The sequence below is a fragment of the Micropterus dolomieu genome, linkage group LG15, assembly GCF_021292245.1.
Source record: "Micropterus dolomieu isolate WLL.071019.BEF.003 ecotype Adirondacks linkage group LG15, ASM2129224v1, whole genome shotgun sequence".
Lineage (NCBI taxonomy): Eukaryota > Metazoa > Chordata > Actinopteri > Centrarchiformes > Centrarchidae > Micropterus > Micropterus dolomieu.
In genome coordinates, this window is record NC_060164.1 from 15,013,158 (window position 1) to 15,040,551 (window position 27,394).

The following is a 27,394-nucleotide window of genomic DNA, read 5'->3' on the forward strand; positions in this document are numbered from 1 at the left end:
AGTTCTGACCCCAACCCGATAGAACACCTTTGGGATGAATTAGAGCGGAGACTTCGAGCCAGGCCTTCTCATCCAACATCGATCCCTGACCTCACAAATGCGCTTGTAGAAGACTGGTCCAAAAGTCCAATGAACGAACACACACAGCTGATGACCAGTTTTAGAACAGTATTTCTGACGTTTTTTTAAAAGGAAAATCTAGTATTTTTGGGTGTTGTACAACATTTTTATGTGAAATTATATAATAAAACTCAATTAAAAGCAGCACTACTATAAATTTTAAGCCTGATTATTTGTATTATAGCAGTGTTCAACTATATTTAAAGGTAATTTAATTGTTTTTACAGGTGTATATTTTCTTAAACAATAAAAGCCAATACAGTTACAGACTGTATTGTCATTATGGAATATTTCCGTTCTTTTACGAGTTGGTTATTTACTGTTATTTTACGGTATTTTTCTGGTGCCCCAGCTGCCGGAATATTTCTGTTTTTTCATAATTTTTTTTTTAACAGTGTAGGAGTCCACAGCCACGCCAGAGGCTCTGCAACACTGTAATTACACAGAGTTAAATGCTAACATCAGTGTGCTCACAGTGACAATGCTAACATGCTGATGTTTAGCAGGTAATATTTACCAGGTTTACCATCTAAGATTAGCCTGTCAGCATGCTATTGTTTGATAATTAACGCTAAACACAAAGTGCAGCAGAGGCTGATGGGAATGTCATTAGTATTAAGGTTATTCCTTATCCTAACCCCTGTAGTTCTTCATAAACCAAAGTATTGAGAAAATTGATTTTGACCTGCTGGTGGTGCTGGATTAAAAGTTATGGAACTCGGTAGGATTTATCCTTGAGGGATCTTCAATATCTGCAAAACATTTCGAAGTACTCCATCCGATAGCGCTCAGAACCTCACGGTGGTGCTACAGGAAAGATCAGGGGATCACCAAAGTCTGTATGCCAAATTTAATTGCAATCCATCCAACAGCTGAGACATTTCCCTCTGAACCTAAAATGTCAGCCTTATGGAGCCACTGGAGCAAATGTCAGGATCACCTAAAAAGTCATTATGTTGAGCCAATACGTGTGTACTGCCAATCTACTAGATGTTGACCTTTTTCTCTGGATAAGTGAAACATTTGACCTCCTGGTGCTGTTAAGAGGAAAAGTCAGAGGATCACCAAAGTCAAGCCTCCAGGGACCTGCAAAGCTGCACAGCCATCGATCCATCCATCCATCGTCAACCGCTTATCCTGCATACAGGGTCGCGGGGGGGCTGGAGCCAATCCCAGCTGACATTGGGCGCAAGGCGGGGTACACCCTGGACAGGTCGCCAGTCCATCGCAGGGCCACACATAGACGAACAACCACTCACGCCCACACTCACACCTAAGGCCAATTTAGGGTCGCCAATTAACCTAGACTGCATGTCTTTGGATGGTGGGAGGAAGCCGGAGTACCTGGAGAGAACCCACGCAGACACGGGGAGAACATGCAAACTCCACACAGAAAGGCCGGGGCAACCGGGGTTGGAACCCACGACCTTCTTGCTGTGAGGCGACAGTGCTAACCACCGCAGCTTGGCTAAAAATCTGCTAACCAAAGCTTGTGTTCCTTTTAAATACTCAGAAACACAACAGCAACTCAACACTGTTTATTAAAATAACTTGTACGACTGGTTACACAGGTAAAACCCAATCTATATTACAGAAGATCCAGAAGTGAAGAAGTTCTCAGTTCAGCTCAGTCTAGACAGATTTCTAGGTGGTTCATCAGTTCTCGGTAGTGACTGGCAGGATACTCGGCCCGGCAGCTGGGACACTCCAGGAAGCTTTCATTTACCAAGCTGCTGTGAGGGGAGTATGTAAAGCTATCTCTGGAGGGCAGGTAGGGTGGGTGTGCCGCTTCACCTGTGCTTTGATCCCGCTGGTCTCTCTAATATAAACACAGTCATCCATTAGTTATAGTTAAAAAGATTAAGTCAGCTTTTCAAGTAGTTCTATCATTTTTGTCCAACAAAACATAAAGCTGCACTAATCAATATTTTTAATATTAACAATGTATCAAATTGCTATATGTAATGTCACTCATAGTGACACAGCCACAGAAAATTATCACCTAACTCTGCAATTTCTCTGACATCTATTGAGCCTTTTAGTTTGTACACAACGTACTCTTATCAACCTAGTTTCCAGGGCCAAAAGGGAAGTGAATATTGGACTTAAAGTTGTGACCTGAGACATGACTCCAAATAAATGCTAACATTGCTCTCTAGCTTCTGGATAAGTAAACAGGCTATTGAGTGCAATAACAATATGTCAATGTTGTGTTTTTAGGTTGTTACCGCCCCATGCCCAAATAAATGTCTTAATACAGCTTTAAGGTTCATCACTGATGATTTGGGATATACTAATTAGTAATCTAGCCCTTTGCACTATTCATGCCAACCTTTGACTGTTTTGTCGTGTGGTCTTTAGTTTTTTGCAGCATCTTCAGAACTCTGACCATTTGCTTCTTTAAATATGAACAATCCTGCCTCTCATCCTCAAGGTCGTGTGAAGAAATCTTGATCTAAAATTTAAAAAGTTTGTATTACAATGGATGGAGGATATAAGATAGCATAGGTGTGGGAATAAAATTTTTCAAATATAATAAATAATCTCATTTGCTTCTGTGAGGACTGATAAGTTGTCCCAAGAAGGAAAGCAAAGAGGTAAGAAAGTATGAAATGCCCACTTCTGTGGATGAGTCAGGTTTACAAGCAGAAAGGACAGACTGAAGGACACAGGCCGTTGATCCTCCTCAATGTATAATAAATCTGTGTCATTATTAAGATTGGTTTGCTACAGTCTACAATTTCTAGTTAATACTAAGGATTTATTCAATGAGGGGGGATACTGGTACAAAGTGAATGTGTCATACCTGTCGCTCAAGATCTGCAATCTTTTTCTGGTCTGCATGGTGACGATTTAACATAAACTTCTGAAAGACACTGGACTGAGAAGAGAGAGTTTATTATTATTATTATTATTATTATGCATTATTGCATATTTGGTGAATTTTTTATATGATGACAGTACGATTTCCTTTTTTTCCTACTGACTGAATGAATAGTTTAATGAAGACATACCTGCAGCTCAAAGTTTGCCGACCTGCGCTTCTCCTCATCCAGTCTGCACTGGAGGTCTTTGGTCTCATCCCTCAGCCATTGCTCTTCATCCTCAGAGCAACGATGATCTTCCGGTGCACTTTTTCTGCTCATTTTTTCGGTCTGCAGCTGCTGCTTGAGCTCCTCCACCTCACTCTCCCTTTCGTCGCACCTAAACAATAAACTGGTTTGTCATGTAGCTGACTATCATTCTAACCTTCTCCAACTTTGAGCAGAACATTTATTGTTTTAACAGTAGACACACCACTTTTGGGTTATTATCAGGTTCTGCTGGGTCACATCGACCTGCTCCCTGAGCACCTCCAGCTCGTCTTTGGCTTTCTGTAAGAGTCTTTCATAGTGCTCCTGCATCCGCTTTAATTGCTCCTTCTCTGTAATGAGGGAAGCAGATGAGGAGGAATTTACACATAGACGTACATAATCAAAGAAGTTAGATACAGCCCATGTAGTAATAAAACACCAGATTTTGACAATCCATTTCATGCTGCAGACTCTGTAATACTGGGCTACTCCAGGGCAATTTCGATATCTTGAAAACCTTGTTGTGACAGTCTTTTGCCCCTTGTTGCCTCAGTTGTGAGTGCCCACTACCCACTGTCCCTCTGACTCACCATCTGAATGGTCCTCATTGTGCTGCTGTGAGCGGGCCTGACTGGCTTCGTTCAGCTGCTTCTCCAGCCATAACATTCTGGCCATAATTGCCCTCACATAGGCCTCTCTCTGCTGGTCATATTCCAGCCACTGCTTGTTCTTCTCCAAGGCCTCGGGGGATTGAATAAAAGAATGAGAGACACATAACAACAGAAAGACAGAAAGAGAGTTGTGCCATGAGGATGGACTCAGTCAGGCATGTGTACAGTCCACAGGCACACATCCTCACTTCAAAACAAATGTACACACAGAAAGTTGAAAGTAATGTAAAAAATACAAAAAGGTGGATTAGGCATTCATTGAAATATACAAACAGAAGAGATGTTTTCCAGCTATGTGACAACCACTCAGCACTTACATCACTGAGCTGATTTTGGAGCTCTATTTCGTTGTTGGTTGCAGCTGATTGGTCTGAAGCAGAGTCCTAACAGGAAAATACAGCACGGGCTTATACATGTGTGAATGACTTTACCCAACTCTCCCAACTGCTTTAACAAAAGCGATGTCATTGTGACATGTCAAGGTCCAAAACACAGGTACAGTAGGATTTAGCGCATTTAAAAAAAAGTGTTGTGACCTCTACAATATCCTGTATGTCACTGTATGTCACTGATGGTATACTTTGCAGGAAAGTGGGCTTTTATGGAGAACAGCCTCCCTCCTCTCTAAGACTGGTAATTAAAAACCACTGCTGCCATCTAGTGGTGTAAAACTGGTAATCACTGAGAGGAACTTGGTAATTCAAACTCCCCAAGCAGCAACACTCACAGCCATAGGCCCTTTTTCACTGAAGACATTTTGACTTGTCACAGTAGGAAATGCCCAGGTTTAAGTAATAAAATTAACAATGGCTTAATATCTATCCATTTTTCTGGTTACAGTCAGGTTTTTCTGGCTCACTGGGACACTTTGAATATAACGGAGCGTTCGTTAATGTTATTAGAAACACCTGTGCTTTTACTACTATGACAAGTCAAAAGGTCTGGTGGGAAAATGGCCTATTATGTACTACCATTCTGCACAAATATTTATACAGTTAACATCTAACAGTTTGTTTTTAGCCCTGCTATACCTTCTTCCTTGCAACGTTGTTCTCGAGATATTGACACCTAGTGGCGACGCTCACAAGCTTGTTCTTGATTTCTCCAATCTCTCTGCAGTAACTGGATATGCTCCTCTTTCTCCTCATACTCACTACGTGCATCAGCGCCCCGTCTTTCTCACTCAGCTGCTCTGACGGCAAAGCTCTCTTCTCGTCTTTGGATGTCACCTGCTGACAGCTCTCAAGCCTGACAGTTTGATGAGAGAGGAATCTCTGCGAAAAAGACATTGAGAAATAAGTTGGTTCACTAAACTGAAATAGTGAATAAAAAACAAACAAACAAACAAACACTGGCAACATCATTAGGTGGAGTTAATGGTACAGTGTAAGTAACCTTGGTTAGTTGACTTATGTTGGTAAATACCAGGGAAACAACACTGATTGACTGAAAAGATTACCTCCACAAGCTTATAATGTTCTGAATGTTGACGAGACAACTCAACCAGTGTCTTCTTCAGATAGGCATTCTCCTTCCTCAGACTGCTGACAACTATCTCAAGCTCTGATTTGAGCTTTGTCCTCAGGAAACCCTTATATTTGAGGGACACCATCTCAATCTTCTGTTGACAAATATTACAAGCGACTGACACAAAAATAATACATTTTAGGATTTGGTCAGAATATACAATTTCAAAAATAAACATTCTGAATGGGTCCAAGTTGATTTCCATTTAGTTGATGACAATGACAAAAGCAGCAACAGGAAAAACTGAACTGGACCCAAGCTCATTTTCTAAGCAATTCAGTAGAGAAAGAAAAATAAAACCTTTTACAAATAGATGTTCAATATTATGCAATGCAAATCAACAACTCTACAATAACTTTTGTATTGTCATAATATTGAATTTCTGTTGACTCTGTGTCAAAGAGATGCTGATTCAAAACTGGATATTTGTAATTTAATTTAATACTAAACCAAACATTAGAAACGCTATAATACAGCCACTGGCTGACTATGGCCTTGTATTATATTGGGTTGAATCAAAACCTGGAGCAGCCTTAAAGAGCCACTGTTTAATTTTGTAGCCTTTAAGCCAACATGGCCCAATGCTAAGAAATAATGGAAATATCTAAGTTACTTCTCTAGGACAACTGGGTAAACCAAATCTGCTGGTGAAAATCATGTGATCTGATTGAAAGCTCCAAAACAGATGAAACAGTAAATGGACCTAGCAAATGTAAATGTTTGGTATTTTTACCTTTTAAGTTACTTAATTTAAAACATTTTCTATTTATTGGCTGATGATAACTAATATCACATCCACACTCACTTGTTCCAAGGACGAGTGTTTAAACTGGATATTGTATGCTGGACTTACAAAGCTAACTTAATAAACAGCTAGCAAGTTAGCTAACGTCAACTTATCCAACAAAAACAACTATTTTCAATCTGGTCAAAGATTGCATAACATTAACTTAGTTAGTTAGGCAACTAACTTTACCCTGTGTTAGCTGGAATAAAAAAGCACAGCGTTGTTTTTGATTTCTTGAGGAACAAGGCTGTGCTATGTTAGCTAGCATCACGTGCTGAAAAAGTATAAAGTTATTACTTCTACATTAGTGAAATCTGACTTTCCATGTCTGAATTGACTTTAAAATGAACACTTGTCTTTTAAAATGACAGTTTCACCAAGTCCACTGTAATAACTTCCTCATATTTACTGAGCATTACCTGGGGAGGGAGGGTAACTTGACAGAAGGAATGTTACTGTGCTGGCCCTGCGACCTGTTCAGAATGTACCCTGCCTTTCGCCCAATGTCAGCTGGGACTGGCTCCAGCCCCCCCGCGACCCTGTACGCAGGATAAGCGGTTGACGATGGATGGATGGATGTTACTGTGCTGCCTTTAATACCCGCAAAACATTAGCTTAACAGCCAGATCAGTTCCGTTTATGTGACTTAATAATATGTGTTTGGATATCTTGTCAAGGTATGTGGCTAAGGCTTAGTTAACTGAAAACAATTGCTGTAAAATAGCATATGTTGTTACTGTGCAGCCAACATCTAGGTTTGATGAATTTGTAATTTCCGACAGCCTGGAAAGGAGGCATTACTTAACGCTACATCACCACTGGGGGGCGCTGCAGTACAAGAAAAACAGTGGATCGACTCCACTTTTTACCTGTATGAGGAATGAATCAAGTCATGTTTCTGCACAGGTATGTCAAGCAAAATTGAGCCAAAATATGAAGCATTTTGAAAAGGTAATGAGTAAGCTATAGATGTCACTTTTATGTCTCTGTCTGCTGGTAACCCACCTCACCCAGGCTGGTTTGTGGCTTGCCTCTGACTCATGAGTAAGGCCGCCCCCCCTCCCCCATATCCACTACAGTGTGCTCCACATCTGTGCTTTTCAGTTCCGTCTGTGTGGGCTCCCTTGCTCTCTCAACGGAATATGATATCTGAATAATTTTGGACATCAAAATGCTGCGGGTCGTCGTTGAGTCCGCAAGTGGGATCCCCAAAAAGAAAATTGGAAACCCAGATCCAATAGTTGCGGTTGTCTTTAGAGGTGAGAGAAATTCACAATGACTTTTTGTCACTGGATAGCCTACATGCTGTATGCTCCGTTAACTTTTTTTGATTGATCATACAGGGAATATTTCAGTGTTTCATATTTCCTGTCATCCTTAAGGTTTTGGACATTTGCAGTTAAATGTAGTAGCTGTTTAGCCTACAGAATGCGTCTATTACTAGAGCTTAATTTGAATATTTGGAAGAAGTGCATCCTTATAAGGTCAGAAAAACTTTTAAAGAACTTTTTTGGCCAAAAGGCTCTTCTTTATATCCAAATTAGATGCCTCAAGTTTCCTGCAGATTATGCTGATGCAGTCATTTATTGGTTGGAAGAAGTGTTTTTGTCCAGTGTTGCACATAAATATGCCTCTTTTTTTATTGTGTTTATAGGTGAAAAGAAGAAAACCAAAGCAATTGACAATGAATTGAATCCTGTTTGGAATGAAGTAAGTAGGGAAGCTGTAAAGTGTGAGAGTTACAGGATGTGGATCTGTTCATTGGGAAATAATTACTCACTAGAAAGCTGGGTTCAACCTATGGTTCAACCATGTAGAGTACATTGTGTGTTTGTTTTGAAAACATTGTTACTCTTACCACCTCAGTTACAGTATGTTGGTGACTGAAACCTTCTCTTTCTTTCCAGGTGCTTGAATTTGATCTGAAAGACTCTTCCTTGGATGCATCTTCATTCATCAACGTGGTTGTTAAAGACTATGAAACAATCGGCAAAGACAAGTATGTATAAGGAAGCACCAGGCAGACGTATTGTTGTATTTGCAGGCCATATAACCCTCAGCCTTCCGCCCAGCATGACAAATTTATGATCATAAACACACTTGTTGAGGGTCTGTGAGTGAAAACCATGAAAGGAAAAACTTCACTGCACTGTGCAAAAGGTTTTACTTTTGAGAATAGAGTGATTATAAACTTTGAAAGTGCCTGTTTCTTAGCAGTTGTACTACAACTGTGTGGTTGAAAATACCTATTATGATCTTTTCCTGAGAGAGCAGAGTAGCATGTTTTAACTTCACTGAGCTGTTAAACCACAGGACTCACTGCATCCATGTTAAGACTTGCAGTGCTAGTGAAGACGGTGTAATGTCTCCCTCACAATAGCGCTCCAGCTCATAGGAATGTTGCCTTAAAAGGAAAAAAGACCTCTTCACTTATTTTTAACCTTCCCTACTGTAGATTAGAATTTTCATCTATTTCTCTGCTTAATTTATGTTTTATCTGTTTGTTTTGTTTATGCATTTTGTAACATTGTGAGTCAGCCTCCTTTTTTTGCGCAAGAAGGTAGACCAAATAACATTTCCACTGAGTCACTTTAGTGACCGATTGTGCACAATATAAATCCAGAGGCAGGCACAAGGGGTGGGGTGAGGGGATATTTGCCTCACCCACAAAATGACCTTTTTTGATTGTAAAACACATGAGGAGGGTGAATAACAGAGCTTGTGCTGGCTTGTCATCGGCACATCTGTGATGACTATTTGTAGCTCAACCTGTAATTCTTTGCCAAATGAACTTCAGACATAGAATAACGCGGATTCTGGAAGAAAATCTAAGTGTTAAGTCCTGCCTGCATGATTGAACATGCAGCGCAACTCTCACTCATGTCTACAATCTAGGAAAATCTAGAAAAGGAATGTGACTCCGAGAGTTAACACGGATATCTAATCTGTGGTACTATCAAGATAAACCATCTCTAATGGCTAAACTGGCTCAGTTAGTTTTTACTCCTGAATTAGCTTTGTTTAAAAGTAATATATAAGTAGTGGAAATATGTCAGAATGCCAGGAAACTCCTGTCATTCTTACCTCATCTGGCTCTTTCACTGTGTGGACCAGTTCCACTTGACTTGAAGTTTTGTTTTCTAGTTTCATAGGAGACTCATGTATACAAACACAAGCGTTATTCTGTATAAATTTAGCATGTGGCCTCCGCAGCGGTAGAGACAGTAAACTGTCATACCAGATTTCTTCTCCGTCTTATCCTCCACAGCTGGCCCTGCTTTACAAGGACAACTCAGATATTTCTTTTACTCTTTGTAATGATAATCAATTGCACAACTTGTTGAGAACAAGGGAGAAGGTAAACTGAGCGTGCTCATAGTCATGAATGTGAGTTTGCCTGTTCTCATGTTGCTTACTTAAGACTGCCTTGTCACCCGCCTCCTTGGCTCTATATTTGTCTACCCTTAAACTGGGCACAGCGCACCCGGCACATGCCTGTGGTAGATGTTAAGTGTTTCCATCTCTTTTCTTTTTTCTTGTGCACTTCTTCATCATTTTAGGGGCTGGCCTATGTAACCAGCTGGCCTTTGTCACACAGCAGAGTATCCCATTTGTTCTGTTGAAAGATGATTCAGCTGCTCACAAAAAGCTTTTTTTTGCCAAAAATAGCCAGGCAAAGTGGATGTTTGATATTAGGAAACTGTCCCTTAGATACAGTATGTTTTTTTATGCTTTTTTTTCAGGTATGTTGTGAATGTGAATTGAATTGAATTACAGTACGGATGGTAATAAGTGGTCAAGAAGCTATTTGGCCTTATGGCATCCATCTGTAACCATAATTAATAAATTCAAATTTTGATCAAGTTGGTTTTGGGAGGATTTTAGAAAATGCCTAATGTGTTGCAATCCATTGTGGTTATTAATCACTGTTACTATATGACTTCTGTTTTGGGGAAAAGCAACAATGTAGGTGTTGTTGCTCGGCTTGTCATAATACAGTATATTTGTGAAGAAGTGAAATAGGGAAGTGAAAACTCTCCAGAGCAACGAGCAATTACAGTCACAAATTGTGAAATCAAAGCATCAGCATCCTCTCGATTGTTTCTTGTAGCTATTCGTCTTTGTTGTATTTACATATATTGTTTCTCTCCAGCTGCAGTGATTTATTTGCTGATGTATGTCTGATTGTCTGACCAAAAGGCAATGTATGTTATTGCTTTTCAGGTTCATTGGTTCAGCAGTAATCTCTCTGAGAGACTTGGCCAGTGGTCAAGTGAGGTCCCTTCCATCCAAGAATGTGCCCTTGATCAATGAGAAACAACAGGCTATTGGGGTAAATATTTCACGCTATAGAGAGGTTATCATTTTACCAGCAACAAGAAAGTGTTTCTACTGTTAAAAAATGAAAATGCCACAGGATAACTATAAATAATTTATTAGGACCAATAAAATACAACAGCATGAACATGCTCCCGAGCTAAAAGAAAAAAAACAGCCACTTAAAAAATAGTGAAATGTGATAAATAAAAAAACAGTTTAAAAAGGACAACTTTAAAAGACTGAAATAACTAAAATGTACAAAATAATTTCACGAGCCTAGACATTATCAGATTCCATACACCTCTGCAATTTTATGACACGGTGTATGAGCTAAGGCAACTTCTGCTCTCGCAGTGGATGATGGTACCTGTATGGGTCTGCAGGAAGTAGTTGAATTTTCGGGAGCCGATGACATAGCATTTGGTATTAGACGTATACAGTAGAACTGATAATGCTTATTGAGAAAACATTTACTTTTTATAGGCAACCATTAATTTGCTCATTGGGTATGAGCCACCTGCCAGCGCGACTCCAAACCTAAATGGTCAACCTGATGGTGACATGGCTCATGCGGATCCTGGTAAGTAGACAGTTAACCTAAGAAATTAAAAGGGATGCTAGTTTTGCTATCTAACAAGGGAAAAATTTATTAAATTCATTGGGGGTTTTACCTATATTATATTGCATATGGAACGCTGTATAACAGCAGAATAACAACTCATCAAGAGGAATACTGTCGTCCAGCTAAGTGCAATTCACTTTTTGACTGCCATTATTGCTATTCATAGAACATTTTTAATTTTAAGAATCACAGTTTAATAATCAATTTTAACTGTTCAGGCTTGTGAGTTTTGATGTATCCCTTAATAGATATAAACAATAATAAACGAGTATATTCTGTCTGATTATTGTTGTTTCAAACACATTTAAAAAAAAAATATGTCCGCCATGTTGTTGGATGTTAGCAAATACATGACAAACTCCCAGGATGTAGGCTTTTCTCTAGTAATGGGGTGTTTACTGTCGGTTTTTGATACAACTCAAACTGACAAAAAGAATATTGGTTCAAAGAACATTGTGATTATTGTGGTTTTGCACCACAGGAGTCAGTGATGAGGGTGATGAGGGTGATGCAGATGTGGATGGAGGAGGTCCAGGAGCTCCTACTTCACCAAACCAGCCTGGGAAACCCAGCTATAAGCCAATCCGTCTCAGCCGTAAGAGGCATAGAGCCCTGGCCAATAAGCCTCAGGACTTCCAGGTATTGTCTGAGTTTTGATCACTCAGTTCTTGGATGATGACAAATGCACAATTGAGAAAGGAATTTCTTATTGTTAAACACATGAATCAGAGCAGTCTTCACCAGTGCATTGCCGGGCCAGCCAGTAGATAGTGAATTGTAACATTTATCGCTCTATGTTAGAGAAGTGCAGATATGTGGTCTTGCATCAGTTCAAATATGATTTTCTTCGGGAATGAATTTTCCCATCAAAGGTCCAAAAATATATTTGAGCTGGCTTGTGTTTGAATGGATTAGGTTGGTATTTGTCAACCCAAACAAGTCAACGGCACCTTTTCAAAAAAGGATCCTGATAAATTGTGTCACTGTTTGTTCAGCTGCCTCACTATTGCTTTCAATGTCCAGATTCGTGTTCGGGTTATTGAGGGCCGACAGCTGCCTGGCAACAACATCAAGCCAGTGGTTAAGGTGAATGTGTGTGAACACACCCACAGGACTAGAATCAGAAGAGGAAATAACCCGTTCTTTGATGAGGTAATGAGTCCATCGCCACATTTAATAGAAATTTGTTAATCACTTACTTTTTGCCTTCTATCTTGCTTGTCTATTTTTGACATTCTCTTGTCTTCTCCCTATGCCACCTAATCCCAACCAGCTTTACTGTAATAACCTCCTGGGGTGTTTCTCTCCTTATCTGCAGAGGTGATATGACAGTGGCGCTTGATGGCAGTGTACTCAGCTTTCTAATTCCTCTCATATGCATTTTCCCATGTCTCAGTTCTTGCCAAAGCATAAGCACCACAGCTAAATAAATTGTAAGTTACAAACTGTGTGACAACAAAATGTAATGTGGATATAGTGAAATGTATTGTTGATACAGTGACAAGAGTAATACTTGTTGTTTCTGTCCCCCAGATGTTTTTCTACAACGTTAATATGCTCCCCTCAGAACTGTTTGATGAGAGTATCAGTCTTCGGGTGCGTAGATAACTCCTTCAAATGCAATTTTAAAGAACTGTCCATAATATGCTTTTAAAATCAGGGAATTTCTACATTTGCGGGAGCTGTAATGCTGTGTTTTTCCTGACAGGTGTATGACTCCTTCTCCCTCAGATCTGACAGCTTAATGGGAGAGTTCAAGGTACATGTGCTTTTAAGCCCTAATCTAATAGAATTTTGTCACCTGTAGTCATTGATCACTCAAGAGGAAGTGTGGCATTTATCACCACCAGGTAGACAGATTTCAAAATTTCCAATAATTTAAATGTTTTCTTGCTTATCCAGCTGGATGTTGGCTACATCTACGATGAACCAGGTCAGTGTTTCCTACTAAAGTGAATACTGTGTGAAAAATGATTATATCATATGCATGTATTTGAACGTGCTGAGTATTATATCATGTCCAGGTCATGCCATAATGAGGAAATGGCTCCTCCTGAGTGATCCTGACTCCAACACAGGGGCCAGAGGTTACCTAAAAGTCAGCATAATTGTTTTGGGCACTGGAGATGAGCCACCGGTGCGTATACATTCTTATGTACCATCAAATTTATTTCTACTATTAGTACTTGTACTGCTATCTACCAGATCAGTATTATGACAAACTCGCCTCTCCTCTCTCCAGACTGAGAGAAGAGAGATAAGCGAGGAGGAGGATGACATAGAAAGCAATCTTTTGGTGCCAGCTGGTGTCACAATGCGATGGGCAACACTCATGCTCAAAGTCTACCGTGCAGAGGATATGCCACAGAGTAAGTGTGACCCATAAATTCCTCTAAGCATTGTAGTTGAATGTGGTCAGGTCCTCTTGAAAAACATCTATTCAGAATCTACTTTACATTGCAGTGGATGATGCCTTTATTGAGACGGTAAAACAGGTCTTTGGAGGGGATGGAGATAGGAAAAACTTGGTGGATCCATATTTGGAAGTCAGCTTTGCTGGCAAGAAGGTATTTCATTACTTCAAGTAAAAGGAATATATGAATTTTTTAATATATGTTCTCACTGTGTGAAAATTTTTGTTTTAGCTGCGCAGCAAAATCATTGAGAAAAATGCTAATCCAGAGTGGAACCAACTCTTCAATCTCCAAGTCAAGGCATGAAAGATGCTTGTTAACATGTTTCTTATGGGCTTGAATAAAATTTCAAATACACCTCAGCACAAATTAATACATGCCTCCATCTGCCTCTGTAGTTCCCGTCCATGTGTGAACGCATCAAGTTGACTATGTATGACTGGTAAGAGCTAAAATTAATTCATACATGGCAGCACAAGTGACAATAATATTACAACCAATGTTTGACGTGCCAGTTTGCTCTCGGCAGGGATCGTCTAACCAAGGATGATGCCATAGGAACAACGTTTTTAAACCTGAGCACAATGTCTTCTTCTGGGGGAGAGACTGAAGGTAATCATGTGATCTGTATTTGTGTAATGATTGTTGTCACTCAGTGTTTTAAATGTTTTAGTTTTTTGTTTTCAACATAAAACACACACACACGGGCTGAAAATTGCAACACAGTGTCTGCATGCATGTGATAAATTTACGCTAAAAATAGATGTGCTGTTGTTGTAGCTTAAAAACTGTTGATACAGGCTAAGAGCAAATTGGACCATAATATTCATAAAAGGACACACTGCAGTTATCCCCATGACAGGCTGCATAGCAGATGTTTGCATTTATTTTACCATTACTTTAAAAAATAAGTATAAAACCCCTGCGATGGACTGGCGACCTGTCCAGGGTGTACCACGCCTTTCGCCCAATGTCAGCTGGGATAGGCTCCAGCCCCCCGTGACCCTGTACGGTTGACAATGGATGGATGGAAGTATATAACCTGCTGCCTCTGTTTGTGTATCTATTTTCATACCCTTTATCGCGTTATACGCTTTGAATCTGATGAGGTGGGGTTTTTAAAAATGTGTGTGTGTGTTACAGTGAGCACCACAGCATCAGAGGTTGGTTTTCTCCCAGCATTTGGGCCTTGCTATGTCAACCTGTATGGTAGCCCAAGAGAATTTAGTGGCCTGCCAGACCCATACGAGCAACTCAACTTTGGAAAGGTAAGGTATTTGTCTAGGACAGAGGGTTCAGTAGGTATGGACATGTGTGACATTTAACTTACATGACAATGTGTACATGAGGTTTTTGCATTTTGATGCGTTGCAGGGTGAAGGGGTCGCCTACAGGGGGAGGGTCCTTGTTGAGCTGTCCACTCAGCTGGATGGAAAGGTTGATAAGAATGTGGATGATATCTCCAGTGATGACATCCTAGTGGCACAGGTATACACTGTTACACTATACTGTTACTGTAGATATTGTACAGTAATCATTGAGCACTATATCGATATGCAATACTACCAAACTGTACTGAGAGTAGATTCTTTACCTATTCTCACTGGAAAGTCTGGATGATATGGATGATACTGTCAACGTGCTCCAGTTTGGTTGAACTTTCTGGCTGGGCCCCCTCATAGTTAGACCATGGTGGCCCCAATCTCATCTGAAAATTTTGCTCTCCTTGGTCTTGGTCTTCATCTTCCTCATCCTCCTCCTCTTACTCTCAATCCACTTGCCTCTCTTTCCAATTTTGGTGCCTATTGCTCCAAAAAAGAAGACGTATTGCTAAAGCTCTGATTGCCTTTTGAACAAATGTGCAACATGCATTTGCCTATGTGAGGAGTCAGAGTGGATAGTGCGAAATTTAAGTTGAGCTTTTTAAATGGTGTTGTGTTTGTGTGAACACAAGATATTTTATTCATGAAGACTGTGCCAAATGTAGAGAATTGTTTGGTTTAGAGTGTAAAGCAGTAGATATGCTTGTATTTTAGCAGAAGTGATTCTGAGTTCTGGTCTACAGGGATCTCAAGTACTAGTGTTAGCGTGTAAGCAAGTGAGCTGTCTACTTATTTATTTCATTTATATTACAAGAGCCCAAGGTTTTGAATCTGTAAATTTACTTATAATTTTTCCATGAAATTGTTATTACAATGTAGGTCTTAAAAGCTACCCATCAGTAGCTCAGTTTTTGGTTAGAAAAGGGACAAAATACGCACTAACCTCACTAACACGGCCGCATTCTTTTTGAGCACAGAAGTACCAGCGGAGGAGGAAGTACTGTCTGTGCGCTGTATTCCACAGTGCATGCATGCTCCAAGTGCCCGGTGAGCCAATCCAGTTTGAGGTCAGCATTGGTAACTATGGTAACAAGCTGGATTCCACCTGCAAGCCCCTGTCATCCACAACCCAGTACAGCTATGCCGTGTTTGATGGTACGTCTGCAGGAATTCAATGAATTACAAATTACTAGGGTGCCCATTAATCTAGGGTTTTGTCAATTTCATGACACAAGCAATTAGACTGTGTGATTTCTTTTGAGGAGCATGAAGGAGATCTAAATGCATTATATAGTATTTCAACCCTGTTAAATGTATTTTTTTATTTAAAAATATATCATATAAATAACAATTGTCCGTGGAATACAGTATATCATTAGAACTCCACTGTAGTAGTGGACAGTTCTTTAGTTAAACTGTTTACAGCAAATGTTAGTGCGCGGTCTACTCCATAACGTGTGTTTAAAACATGACATGGGTATATTTATTTTGTATCCCACAGGTAATCACTACTATTACCTGCCCTGGGCTGACACTAAGCCCGTAGTGACTCTCACTTCATACTGGGAAGACATCAGCCACCGTCTGGACTCTGTCAACATTCTCCTCTTCATCGCTGACAGATTGGTGAGAAAGTGGCACACTGGTGCACTGTATGCCCAAATCTTTTACATGTCTGCACAGGTAGTACTGCTCAGTAATGTCCTTTTATCTGTCTTTGTGATTTATTTTAGGAGTCCCATCTCACCTCTTTAAAAGCGGCCATCTTAGCCAAGGTGTCTGAGACACGTCTGGCAGAGATTTGGCTCAAACTCATCGACCACATGATTGAAAACCTTAACAGGTAAGACAGGACCAGACAGATCCTACACTGGATCTGCGTGTTGTATGAAGTAATGCTATAATGTAATTGATCATTAGGAAATCTCTAGTTTTTCTAGTAGTTCTCTTTGTTTTGTTAGCTTTTAGGTCACATACAATTGAGGTGGTTGTTTGGGTTGAATTCTGTTGCATTAGTAACATTACTTTCACTACCAACGTTTTGACAGTTTCCAGCTTCCAGAGCTGGAAGGCCAGCCCAATGTGACTGCACTGGATCTCCAGATGAAAAACCTGCGTAATGCTGCTGTGCAAAGTATCATACAGATGGCCAGTCGCATGAGAGAGGAGGCCACAGATGTCAAGGCTACTGTCTGTGATATTGAAGACTGGTTGGGCAGAATCAAGCAGCTGGCAGAAGAGGTCAGGAGAAATTAAACTTTTCCATGATTGCATGCTGTGTTCTATACAATTAGGGGTCCAGACCCTGAATCTTTATTATTTAAATTAAATGTTGTGTGTCTCCATCAGCCTCAGAATAGCATGCCAGATGTGATCATCTGGATGTTAAGAGGAGAGAAGCGGGTGGCTTTTGCCCGAGTCCCTGCAAACCAGATCCTGTACTCCAACTTCAGCGAGCAGGCACGTGGCAAACACTGTGGACAGACCCAGACCATCTTCATGCAGGTACGAAACTAGTCAATATACAATAACACATACACTTATTTTAAATTATATATTTCATTGTTAAATCTCAGAAAGAGTTCCCACTTTCATCATTTTTGTTTGTCAGTACCCCATGGACAAAAATAAAGGCGTGAAGATCCCTCTTCAGCTGCGTGTCAACATGTGGCTCGGGCTCTCTGCCCATGAGAAGAAGTTCAACAGCTTCTCAGAGGGGAACTTCAGTGTATTTGCTGAATTGGTACAGTAGCTACACATTTGACTTTCACATCTGACTTTAATATGCTTTGAGGAAAATAACGCTCCCAAACTCACCTGCTTTCTTTCCGCAGTATGAGAACCAGGCCCATGTGATTGGGAAGTGGGGAACTACTGGCCTGGTGGGTCGCCATAAGTTCTCAGATGTGACTGGAAAGGTGAAACTCAAACAAGAGCGATTCCTGCCACCACGTGGATGGGAATGGGAGGGAGACTGGTTTGTTGACCCTGAGCGAAGGCACGTTTAAGAAACTTTATCACACACAAGCACACACACCCACACAGTCCTTCGTGATTCGTGACTTGCACAGTCTCAAATATAAACATCCTGTTATTAAAATCATGAAACAGAATCATGTTCATATTTCATCTCATCGTAAATCAGTGCTTGCACTAGCCTCAGCACAGAACCATGTTATGAACACAATGACAGGACATGCAAAGGAATTTCGGCACCAGCCAGTGTTTTGATTTAAGGAGGTCTCCCTCCACCCCTTAGTGCCTCCTACTTCTCAAGTGCTTACATTCTCCCACTGAGGCTCTTATAAATAATGTTAGCTATCTGAAGCCTGTTTTCCTGAGCTTTCCCGCTTTGTTTATCATGGTCCTACATAGCTACTGTCTGAGTCACAAAGCTTCTCATCAACTTGTGTGCTGTGGTGGTGTTTTCTACAGCCTTTTAACAGAAGCCGATGCGGGCCACACAGAGTTCACGGATGAAGTTTTTCAAAATGAAACACGCTTCCCTGGTGGGGAGTGGAAGCCCGCTGCAGAGCCCTACACAGACGTGGTACGACCTGCTGCCCACACACAATGTCACAACTTTTGTGACATTGTGAAAAAAAGCTGCTATACTACATGTTTTTATTGGATCATCATGCGTAATGTCGAAGGAGTCACTCATAGTGATGAACCTGCACTTCCCCTCACCTCTGTGGAGAGTTGTAACATCTTTCAGCTCATTGTTTTGGTTTTATGGACTGCAGCTTTACTGTTTTGATTCACTTTCATTCCAGTTGCAGTAGGCTGCTGTTTCCAGATAAAAAAATCTCAGATAAACCCACTGTACCTGCCCATCAACACCCGTCAAACAGACAAAAATAGTGACTAGCTGGTGAATATAGTGGAGCACTTAGCACAAGGAAAGAGATATTTCCCTCAGGAGTTGGAGGGAATTGAAACAGAGAGCTTGAATATTGGAATTCATCAGGCCCCAAGTAGCCAAATATTTGTTTTAATTTAACAGTACTCAAAATGTTTATTAACATGGATAAATTTAAATTAAATTTTTAACACCACTACACACTTCAAATATACAACTATACATCACATAAGTGATTGACAGAGTGTCTGTGTTGTGTAGAATGGAGAAAAGGGTCAAAGCCCAGGAGAGTTTGAGTGTCCGCCGGGATGGACCTGGGAGGATGACTGGAGCTTTGACAGCAATAGGGCTGTTGATGAGAGAGGTAACACGTTCACTAAAACCAAAATATGTGATTGAAATCTTCTCTTCACCGTGTTGTCATGTTTCAAATGCTGCGAGTCTAACTAGGCCTGTGTTTGTCTTTTGGCACCAGGTTGGGAATACGGCGTTACCATTCCTCCTGATGATAAGCCCAAATCCTGGGTTGCAGCTGAGAAAATGTACCATGTCCATCGCAGGAAGAGACTCATCAGACCACGGAAGAAGATATCCGATAAAGTGGCTGCTACTGAGGTGAGGAAGAGGCAGAGATATGTGAGAAAAAGAGAAGATTTGAGAGATGTTATGAGTGCAGTTTCTCATTCTTTTCTTGTCCTTGTCTCTACCCCAGAGGCAAGAACCAGGGGAAGGCTGGGAATACTCTTCCCTCATTGGCTGGAAGTTCCACAGGAAGCAGCGCACCTCTGACACGTTCCGCCGCCGCCGCTGGAGAAGAAAGATGGTCCCATCAGACCGCATGGGGGCCGCCGCCATCTTCAGACTGGAAGGGGCATTAGTGAGTCTTACTAAAGTCCCCCGAGAAGCATTGCTAAATGTCCCCCATCGAGGCAGTTGCCACGGCAACAAGAGTTACTTTATGCCAGCTGAGTCATATCCTCTCATTATTTTCCTGCATGTGCCTGTTCCTGTCAGATGTAGGCAATTAATTCAGGAAGTTTATTTTAGTTCTGCATTCTTTTCTTCAGATTTTCTTTGCTCTTTTGCTGAGATGTTTGCTGTCAAGTGTTCTTTTAAGCATCTCACCCTGAGTTTGGTTAACAGGGGGTTGATGTTGATGAAAAGGCCAGTAAAGCGGATGCAGCCAAAGTATTTGGTGCCAACACACCCACTGTTTCCTGCCACTTTAGCCGTAAGTAGATTTAGATAAAGTGAATTCCTGGTCACTCATGCTGATTAAAGGCTTTGTGTTTCTTCAAACTTCCTGACTGGTTCTACTGCAAGATAACACTGAATCTTTAGTGAAAATCTGGCTAAATACGTGCACATGCCTGTCAGCAGTGTACCAGGTGTCCTGTGAGATTATATTGTTTTTGGTGGTGTTACAGTTTTACACGCTGAAAAGTGCAATGAGGTAACTTCTGTTATGAATTGGCGCTATGTAAATAAAAGTGAAGTGGATTGAATTAAGTGTTTTCTCCCTTAAGGGTCTTATTTTTACCACCTGAGAGTGTACGTGTATCAGGCGAGGAATCTCTGTGCCATGGACAAAGACAGCTTCTCAGGTAAAAAAAATAAAGCAGAGAACCTGTGGCTCAGAATATCCAGACAAAGTGCAAGCCCGGTCAAGAGGAATAAATGAAATCTACTCAAGAATAATTTTGCCAAAGTAAAAATAACATTAACCATCATAGGTTCACATAATCTGTCACTAATTTTTTTAATAATACCCTTTTCCAGATCCCTACGTCCATGTTTCATTCCTACATGTGAGTAAGACCACGGAAGTCATAAGGGCCACCCTGAACCCCACATGGGATCAGACTCTCATCTTTGAAGACATTGAAATCTATGGAGAGCCACAAACTATTGCCTTCAACCCTCCTGATGTGGTGTTGGAGCTGTATGACAGCGATCAAGTAGTATGTTTGTATACTTAATCTGCCAAACTTCTTATCACAGAGACGTACAGAATTATTTCCTAGAAATGCAATTGGAGTTCATGATGGCTATAATCAGGCTTTGCTAAGTCTTTGTGTGTCTGCTGTACTTTATTTTTCAAGGGTAAAGATGAGCCCATGGGTCGCTGTACATGCACGCCAGTTGTGAAACTGAACCCCAGTGTGGCTGTCAGCCCTAAGCTGCTGTGGTTCCCAGTCACCAAAAAAGGTCACAGTGCTGGGGAGGTCCTGCTGGCTGCGGAGCTCCTACTGAAGAACAAGGTAATGAATATATTTGAGAAAGTAAATGTTATGGCAGCAAATTGTTTCCTCTTGTATTAAATCTTTTATGCATATTCTTTCACTATTATAATTATTATTACTATTATTGTTATGTCCCGAAAATATAGAAACCTGTGTAAATGATTATGCATCCCTTTGTTCAGGGCCAGACGCCCAAAGCTGCTCTAGGCGGCAGGTCTCTGCACCAGCTGTATATGTGTTGTAGCACTTCTCTGTGTCTTCTCTTTTGTTAACAAAGTCTTCTTCAAAGACAACGGTTTTTGTAACTCAGTTACTTACTCCATCCCTAACCAGCAATATACAATTTCCACGACAGTAAACGTACTGTAACTTAGCTTTATGAAGCTGCACTTATGAGGTGATGCTGTTCTTTGCTCTCTAGGAGAATGATGGAAATCTGCCCCTTGCACCTCCTCGACGGGGGGAGAAGCTCTATATGGTTCCTCAGGGAATCAGGCCTGTAGTGCAGCTCACTGCGATTGAGGTACACCATCATTCCCTTCACATAGCATAATCAGCCCTCCCTAAGTGTAACTCCCTTTCACTTGTCTCCTACCACCATACTAGTCCCTTAATCTGTCCATACTAGTTTTTGTAAGTGTGTTTATTTCCCAGGTCTTGACTTGGGGGTTGAGGAACATGAAGACCTACCAGTTGGCCACAGTTTCCTCCCCCAGTTTGATAGTGGAGTGTGGCGGTGAGATTGTTCAAACCGCTGTAATCAAGAACTTCAAAAAGAACCCCAACTTCCCTGGATCTACTCTGCTACTCAAAGTGGTACGGATCCTCAACCTCTCTACAGAAAATAATCAGACACCTGTAAGCTTTTGATGTCTGGATTTTTCATACTTTCTTACATGGGCTGTTATGTTGTTTTCTTACCTAGCTTCTCCCCAAAGAGGAGATGTACACCCCTCCCATTGTGCTGAAGATTATCGACCACCGACCATTTGGTAGGAAACCTGTAGTGGGCCAGTGCACTATCGACTGCCTGGAAGAGTTCCGCTGTGATCCGTATCAAATTAACAGTGAAGCCTGCATGTCTGCTAGAGGTAAATATACTCATGCATGGACAAATATATTCACATACACACTCTGCTTCATACAGCAGAGAATTATTGAATTCCGTTTCCATTGACTTTGCAGTGGCAATGATAGCTGCTGCCCAGAGAGATGTTGTCATAGACATTGAGGAGAGACCCATCATGAAAACTGAGGTAAATAAAAATGTACACACTAAAGGTGGCAGACGCTATTTTCTCATCTACTTCTTTTTATTGATAAGTATTCTCTTCTCTCTTCTGTTTGTTTCTCACTTTGTAGCTTCAAGGAGAAAAGGTGAGATTTTAGCATTTCACAGATAATCTAGTGATAGATAACATATCTAAAATACTAACACCATTATTTTCCATTGTGCAGGAGGATGAAGTTGTAGACTGGTGGAGTAAGTTCTATGCCTCTGTTGGAGAGCATGAAAAGTGTGGGCCTTACCTGAAAAAGGGTTACGACAAGTTACAGGTGAGAACAGGTCATCACACACTGGGGAAACACAATTTGCTTGGGTTTGTGTTGGTTTTATGGGCTATAGCTAGCAAGCTGTGACAGACAGGTTTGTGACCTGAAAATAGTAATAATAGTAATGTAGTTTGCATTATTATATATCCAAAGCAAAAACACAGATGCTGACAAGGGCCAATAGATCAAACATTGGGAAGATTCAGTAGGTAGTTCTTAAGATGAAAAGCAAGACAATTGTGAGGGTTCTGTGAGAACTTGCTATTAAAGTGTGACGTATAGTTAGGTTAAAAACTCACAGTAGTGAAAGTTTGAAATTGTAATTACTCTTCTGTGATGTAGTTGTGTTATGTGGTTTCCAGGTCTATAACTGTGAACTAGAAGATGTTGCACAGTTCCATGGACTCACTGATTTCTGCAGCACTTTCCACCTTAAACGGGGAAAGACTGAAGATGATGAGGATGATCCCTCTGTGGTGGGGGAGTTCAAGGTAAAGAAGCCTCATTTTGAGGAAGTATCACTGTCACTCAGCATCCCCTTATCCCTGAACCACTTTTGCTGTGATATAGCTTCTTTTCCTAGTCTTTGTCTGCCCTCTGGTGGATCATTGTTGAATTTCAATTAAACGCAAACGATTAATTTGGCAGCTACGAAATAGTACAGGATTTAGTCCTGGTTCAGGACATTTCAACAACTATGTTGTTATAATGCCGGCTATAATGTATATAGCCAGCAGATTGGTCATACTTCTGGAGTTCTAAACCACAACTTTCATCATGTCCTGAATGTTTATTTCAATTCAGGTATATTTTGAAATTCACTTTGGATTATATGGACCATTCTTTACTTTATAGCAAGCATGGCTGCAAAAACAATGTTTAAAAACCCCAGATGAAGCTGAGTGACTTCCATATTCAAAGGAATAAAGCAATGACCAACTCTGGTTGTTTTAACGTGATAAATTGATTTTAGGTTTTTACTAATTACAAATAATGCTCTATGGGTGCCTGTGTTTTGAATTGTTTCATAGTAAATTGAAGACACTTTTCCACTTCTCTGAGTAATTCGCATAGTGTTGTGGGGCATGGGAAATGATTGAAATAACGTTTTGTCTCTGGAATAAAATGATCCAGTACTTTTTCATTTGTTGGAGAGCTCATCAGCTTTATTTTGGCAGTTTATTCTTCAGGTTGAATGAAAACTCCAGAGATTTAATTGATCATCTCTGATTCTACAGTCTATTGTTACCCTGGGATGAATATGATCTTTAGTCCCTGATGGAATGTCATTAACTTGCTGAGTTGTGTTAGGTAACTAAAGTTGCTCTACTCTTTGGGGTGATATTCAGGGCTCATTCAAGATTTACCCACTGTCTGATGACCCAGGGGTGCCAGCTCCACCCCGCCAGTTCAAAGAGCTTCCTGAGAGTGGACCTCAGGAGTGTCTGGTCAGGATCTATGTGGTGCGCTGCATTAACCTGCAGCCTAAGGATACAAATGGCATGGTGAGTTTTCTGTAAAGATATAGCTGAACAACCACCCTGATCTAGTGATAAAGATCTGTGTCACAGCCATGCTCTGTAAAAAAGATACTTGAAGCTACTGAAGCTTAGATCATTGTTTTTTATTCTCATTCCAGTGCGACCCATACATTAAGATTGCACTGGGAAGGAAAACACTGGATGACAGAGATCACTACAAACCAAACACCCTTAATCCAGACTTTGGGAGGTGAGACAGTGATGTGTTCAGTTTAGTTTTTTTGTTCATTTGTCATCTGTTCAAATGATTAAGACCAGTTTTAAGTTTGTGTAGGAACATAAAGCATCAAAAAATACATTATATGATGTCCTTCATCCTTGTCCAGGATGTTTGAGCTGTCCTGCTTCATCCCTCAAGACAAGGACCTGAAGATTTCTGTGTATGACTACGACTTACTGAGCAGAGATGAAAAAGTGGGCGAGACAGTCATTGATTTGGAAAACAGACTCCTGTCTCGTTTTAGGCCCTGCTGTGGCCTGCCAGAGACTTATTGTGTGTAAGTATGCACTCTTTGTGTTTAGGTGTGCATTATGAATGCCACATCCACAGCACAGCTGACACATCCTACAAAGAAGGCCAGGGCGTTCTTCTTTTATGTGTTTTAGTTTCTCAAAAGGCAAAGCTACAATTTTTTTGCAGTTCTGGGATTAATCAATGGAGAGACCAACTGAAGCCTTCTCAGATCCTCCAGAACGTGGCTAGGATGAGAGGCATCCCTCCTCCACACATCGAGGGAGATGGCAGCTCACTGTCCTTCTCTGGAAAACAGTACAACCTGCAAGATTTTGGTATTGCCATTTTTAAATGCCCTATCATCATATTTTAGTATTATTATTACATATATGTGTTTGTATTTGGTATTAACATGCATCTTCTACAGTTTAATGTTTTCATCCTTGACTTTTGTGATCTGCCATGCCCTTTACAGAGGGGAACACAGTAATCCACCCGCATATGGGCCCAGCCAGAGAGAGGCTAGCCCTGCATGTCCTCAGAAAACAAGGCTTGGTACCAGAACATGTTGAGACCAGAACCTTGTGCAGCACCCACCAACCCAACCTGTCTCAGGTTAAAACATTAGCATTATTTTTTTTAGAGATAGAGTACCAGTATATCTATATAATACATATAATATATAGATATATATGCATGTGTGTAGCATGAAGGGACTACAAATTTTATTTCGTTATACAACATTGTGCTGTATAATGACAAATAAACACCCTTGTACCATATAATAATCTATATGTAACATAATGCTCTGTGAAATGAATGCTTTAATGTTGTTGTATGATCACTTTGTTGAAAAGAGTCATCCTTTCCCACAAATACAGGGACAAATTCAAATGTGGGTAGACATTTTCCCTAAGAGCCTTGGTTTGCCAGGGCCTCCATGTGATATCACTCCACGCAAAGCCAAGAAGTAAGAGACACTTATATATATTATAATGTTTTACTGTAGTGCATTTAAGGATAAAATATAATGGTATGTATAAAACAGGTACTTCTTGCGAGCCATCATTTGGAACACAACTGATGTCACTCTGGATGAAACAAGCATCACTGGAGAAAACATGAGTGACATCTACGTTAAAGGGTACGTTACTTATCCTGTCTTTTACCGAAAGCCTTAAATATACATTCGACTCACAAATAGCTAATCTGAATTCATCACCATGTATTCTAGATGGATGCCAGGTATGGAGGAGGACAAGCAGAAGACTGATGTCCACTACAGATCCCTGGATGGTGACGGAAATTTCAACTGGAGGTTCATCTTTGGATTTGACTACCTGCCTGCAGAACAGCTGTGCGTTGTCTCGAGGAAAGTGAGTGAGATCATGGAGCAGGAACAAAGCACCAAGTGAATGTTGTTCATAACCATAATGCTTTTTGTTGTGATGTAATGATGGCAGGTTATGATCTATATAAAGTTTCTTTTTACAGGAGCACTTTTGGAATCTGGACAAAACTGAATTTAGGACTCCTCCTAAATTGATCATCCAGATATGGGACAATGACAAATTCTCCCTGGATGACTACTTAGGTAAAACTGCATTGTTATTAACCTCATTTTATGCCATGACCATACAAAGGGAAGGCCCTGAAAGATAAATACATTCTAGAGGGAACTATTATGATGATCTATATGTCTGTTACAGGTTCAGTTGAGCTGGACCTACTCAACCTGATTCCTCCTGCTAAAAGCCCAGAAAAGTGCAGCCTAAAGATGTTGCCAGGGATGGCGGGCTCAGCTTCCTCCAAAAAACCACTGCACAATTCACTCTTCTCCCAGAAGTCGGCACGAGGCTGGTGGCCATGTGCAACTGAGCAAGATGGGAAATATGTCCTTGGAGTATGTTTATATGCACAGCACAGTCCCTGGTTAAGGTTTTTTTTTCTTGGTTACTGAATGTGTTTTAAAATGTTACAGGGGAAAGTGGAGATGACACTGGAAGTCGTGGAGGAGAAGGAGATGGAGGAGAGACCTGCTGGTAAAGGCAGAGATGAGCCAAACATGAATCCCAAACTTGACCATCCCAAGTAAGAAAAGTCCTTAACATAACAAATCAAAAATATGATTTTGTAGTTCTGTGAATTGCTTAATTTTTACATTATGTGAATGTTGCTGTCTTTCTCCATTCAACAGCCGCCCTGACACGTCATTCTTCTGGTTTACAAACCCTTGCAAGACCATGAAGTTCATAGTTTGGCGCAGATTCAAATGGATTTTCGTTTTATCGATTATCCTTATCCTGGTTATCTTGTTCATCGGGATCCTATTTTACTCCCTACCGGTAAGATTACTTAGTTTGCTGAGAATTTATCGATTTGATTATTTCTGAAACGACCATAAATTATTTTTATCCATCACACATATTTCTTTCTCAGTATTTTGTAATCTGAATGGATTTTAATATATATTCCATATCCACAGAACTACATCTCAATGAAGATTGTGAAGCCTTTCTCCTAAGGAGCATTGCAGAGAAGCTGTGCGCCTTCCTGCTGCAGAATCTACAATCCTCCTCACTGTTATCACCCCTCTGAAATATGCAATAACTTCCTCTGCTGATTTGGTAGCAGAGTGATATTCAGCAGTCTCCTCTCACATAACCAGACCTGTCTGTTTTTATTTTTTGCACTGTCTCCCTCAGTATTACTTATATTTCTGGTGTAGCAGATAATCTCACTTGTGTTCAAATTTAATTTTTACATTTTTGAATGCCAAGACTGCTATATTGTAATAAACTTTGTATAAACACATTGTTAATAGTTTGTTATGTTTTGCATACATTTGAATTTGGTGCAAACGTTTGGAAACTATCAATGGTT

General features: G+C 40.5%; 2 protein-coding genes across 7 annotated transcripts; one reads left to right on the forward strand and one right to left on the reverse strand.

Annotated features, from left to right (window-relative positions):
• Positions 1 to 1,643: 1,643 nt before the first annotated feature.
• On the reverse strand, positions 1,644 to 14,495 carry LOC123984182 (centrosomal protein of 55 kDa-like). 6 transcript variants are annotated; one of them, XM_046070924.1, is made up of 11 exons: positions 14,456 to 14,495; positions 6,599 to 6,643; positions 5,325 to 5,509; positions 4,897 to 5,139; positions 4,183 to 4,248; positions 3,785 to 3,935; positions 3,418 to 3,544; positions 3,135 to 3,324; positions 2,927 to 3,001; positions 2,453 to 2,575; positions 1,644 to 1,939 (listed from the first exon to the last, which is right to left on the reverse strand). In XM_046070924.1, the coding sequence occupies exons 3-11, from the start codon at positions 5,475 to 5,477 to the stop codon at positions 1,748 to 1,750; spliced, it is 1,320 nt and encodes a 439-aa protein (XP_045926880.1). In that variant the 5' UTR covers positions 5,478 to 5,509; positions 6,599 to 6,643; positions 14,456 to 14,495; the 3' UTR covers positions 1,644 to 1,747. The 6 variants fall into 6 exon arrangements, with proteins under 6 accessions (XP_045926880.1, XP_045926884.1, XP_045926881.1 ...); XM_046070928.1 differs by lacking the exon at positions 14,456 to 14,495 and having other exon boundaries at positions 5,020 to 5,139; positions 6,599 to 6,751; XM_046070925.1 differs by lacking the exon at positions 14,456 to 14,495 and having other exon boundaries at positions 5,325 to 5,486; positions 6,599 to 6,739.
• Positions 7,279 to 27,325, forward strand: myofl (myoferlin like). Its single transcript, XM_046070923.1, has 53 exons — positions 7,279 to 7,438; positions 7,834 to 7,889; positions 8,087 to 8,178; positions 10,404 to 10,512; positions 10,983 to 11,079; positions 11,603 to 11,760; positions 12,145 to 12,273; positions 12,655 to 12,717; positions 12,830 to 12,880; positions 13,024 to 13,054; positions 13,146 to 13,258; positions 13,364 to 13,490; positions 13,585 to 13,688; positions 13,767 to 13,835; positions 13,934 to 13,977; positions 14,065 to 14,147; positions 14,679 to 14,803; positions 14,910 to 15,023; positions 15,835 to 16,012; positions 16,359 to 16,483; positions 16,591 to 16,700; positions 16,906 to 17,098; positions 17,207 to 17,362; positions 17,469 to 17,600; positions 17,692 to 17,855; positions 18,293 to 18,407; positions 18,981 to 19,083; positions 19,195 to 19,334; positions 19,432 to 19,596; positions 19,863 to 19,950; positions 20,246 to 20,323; positions 20,499 to 20,680; positions 20,822 to 20,980; positions 21,384 to 21,485; positions 21,617 to 21,778; positions 21,888 to 22,053; positions 22,148 to 22,218; positions 22,325 to 22,339; positions 22,421 to 22,519; positions 22,879 to 23,007; positions 23,866 to 24,021; positions 24,156 to 24,247; positions 24,384 to 24,554; positions 24,698 to 24,846; positions 24,987 to 25,126; positions 25,393 to 25,481; positions 25,560 to 25,655; positions 25,746 to 25,887; positions 26,006 to 26,105; positions 26,221 to 26,414; positions 26,493 to 26,602; positions 26,709 to 26,856; positions 26,997 to 27,325. Exons 1-53 carry the CDS (start codon positions 7,351 to 7,353, stop codon positions 27,033 to 27,035), a joined length of 6,111 nt encoding a protein of 2,036 aa, XP_045926879.1. The 5' UTR covers positions 7,279 to 7,350; the 3' UTR covers positions 27,036 to 27,325.
• Positions 27,326 to 27,394: the final 69 nt, after the last annotated feature.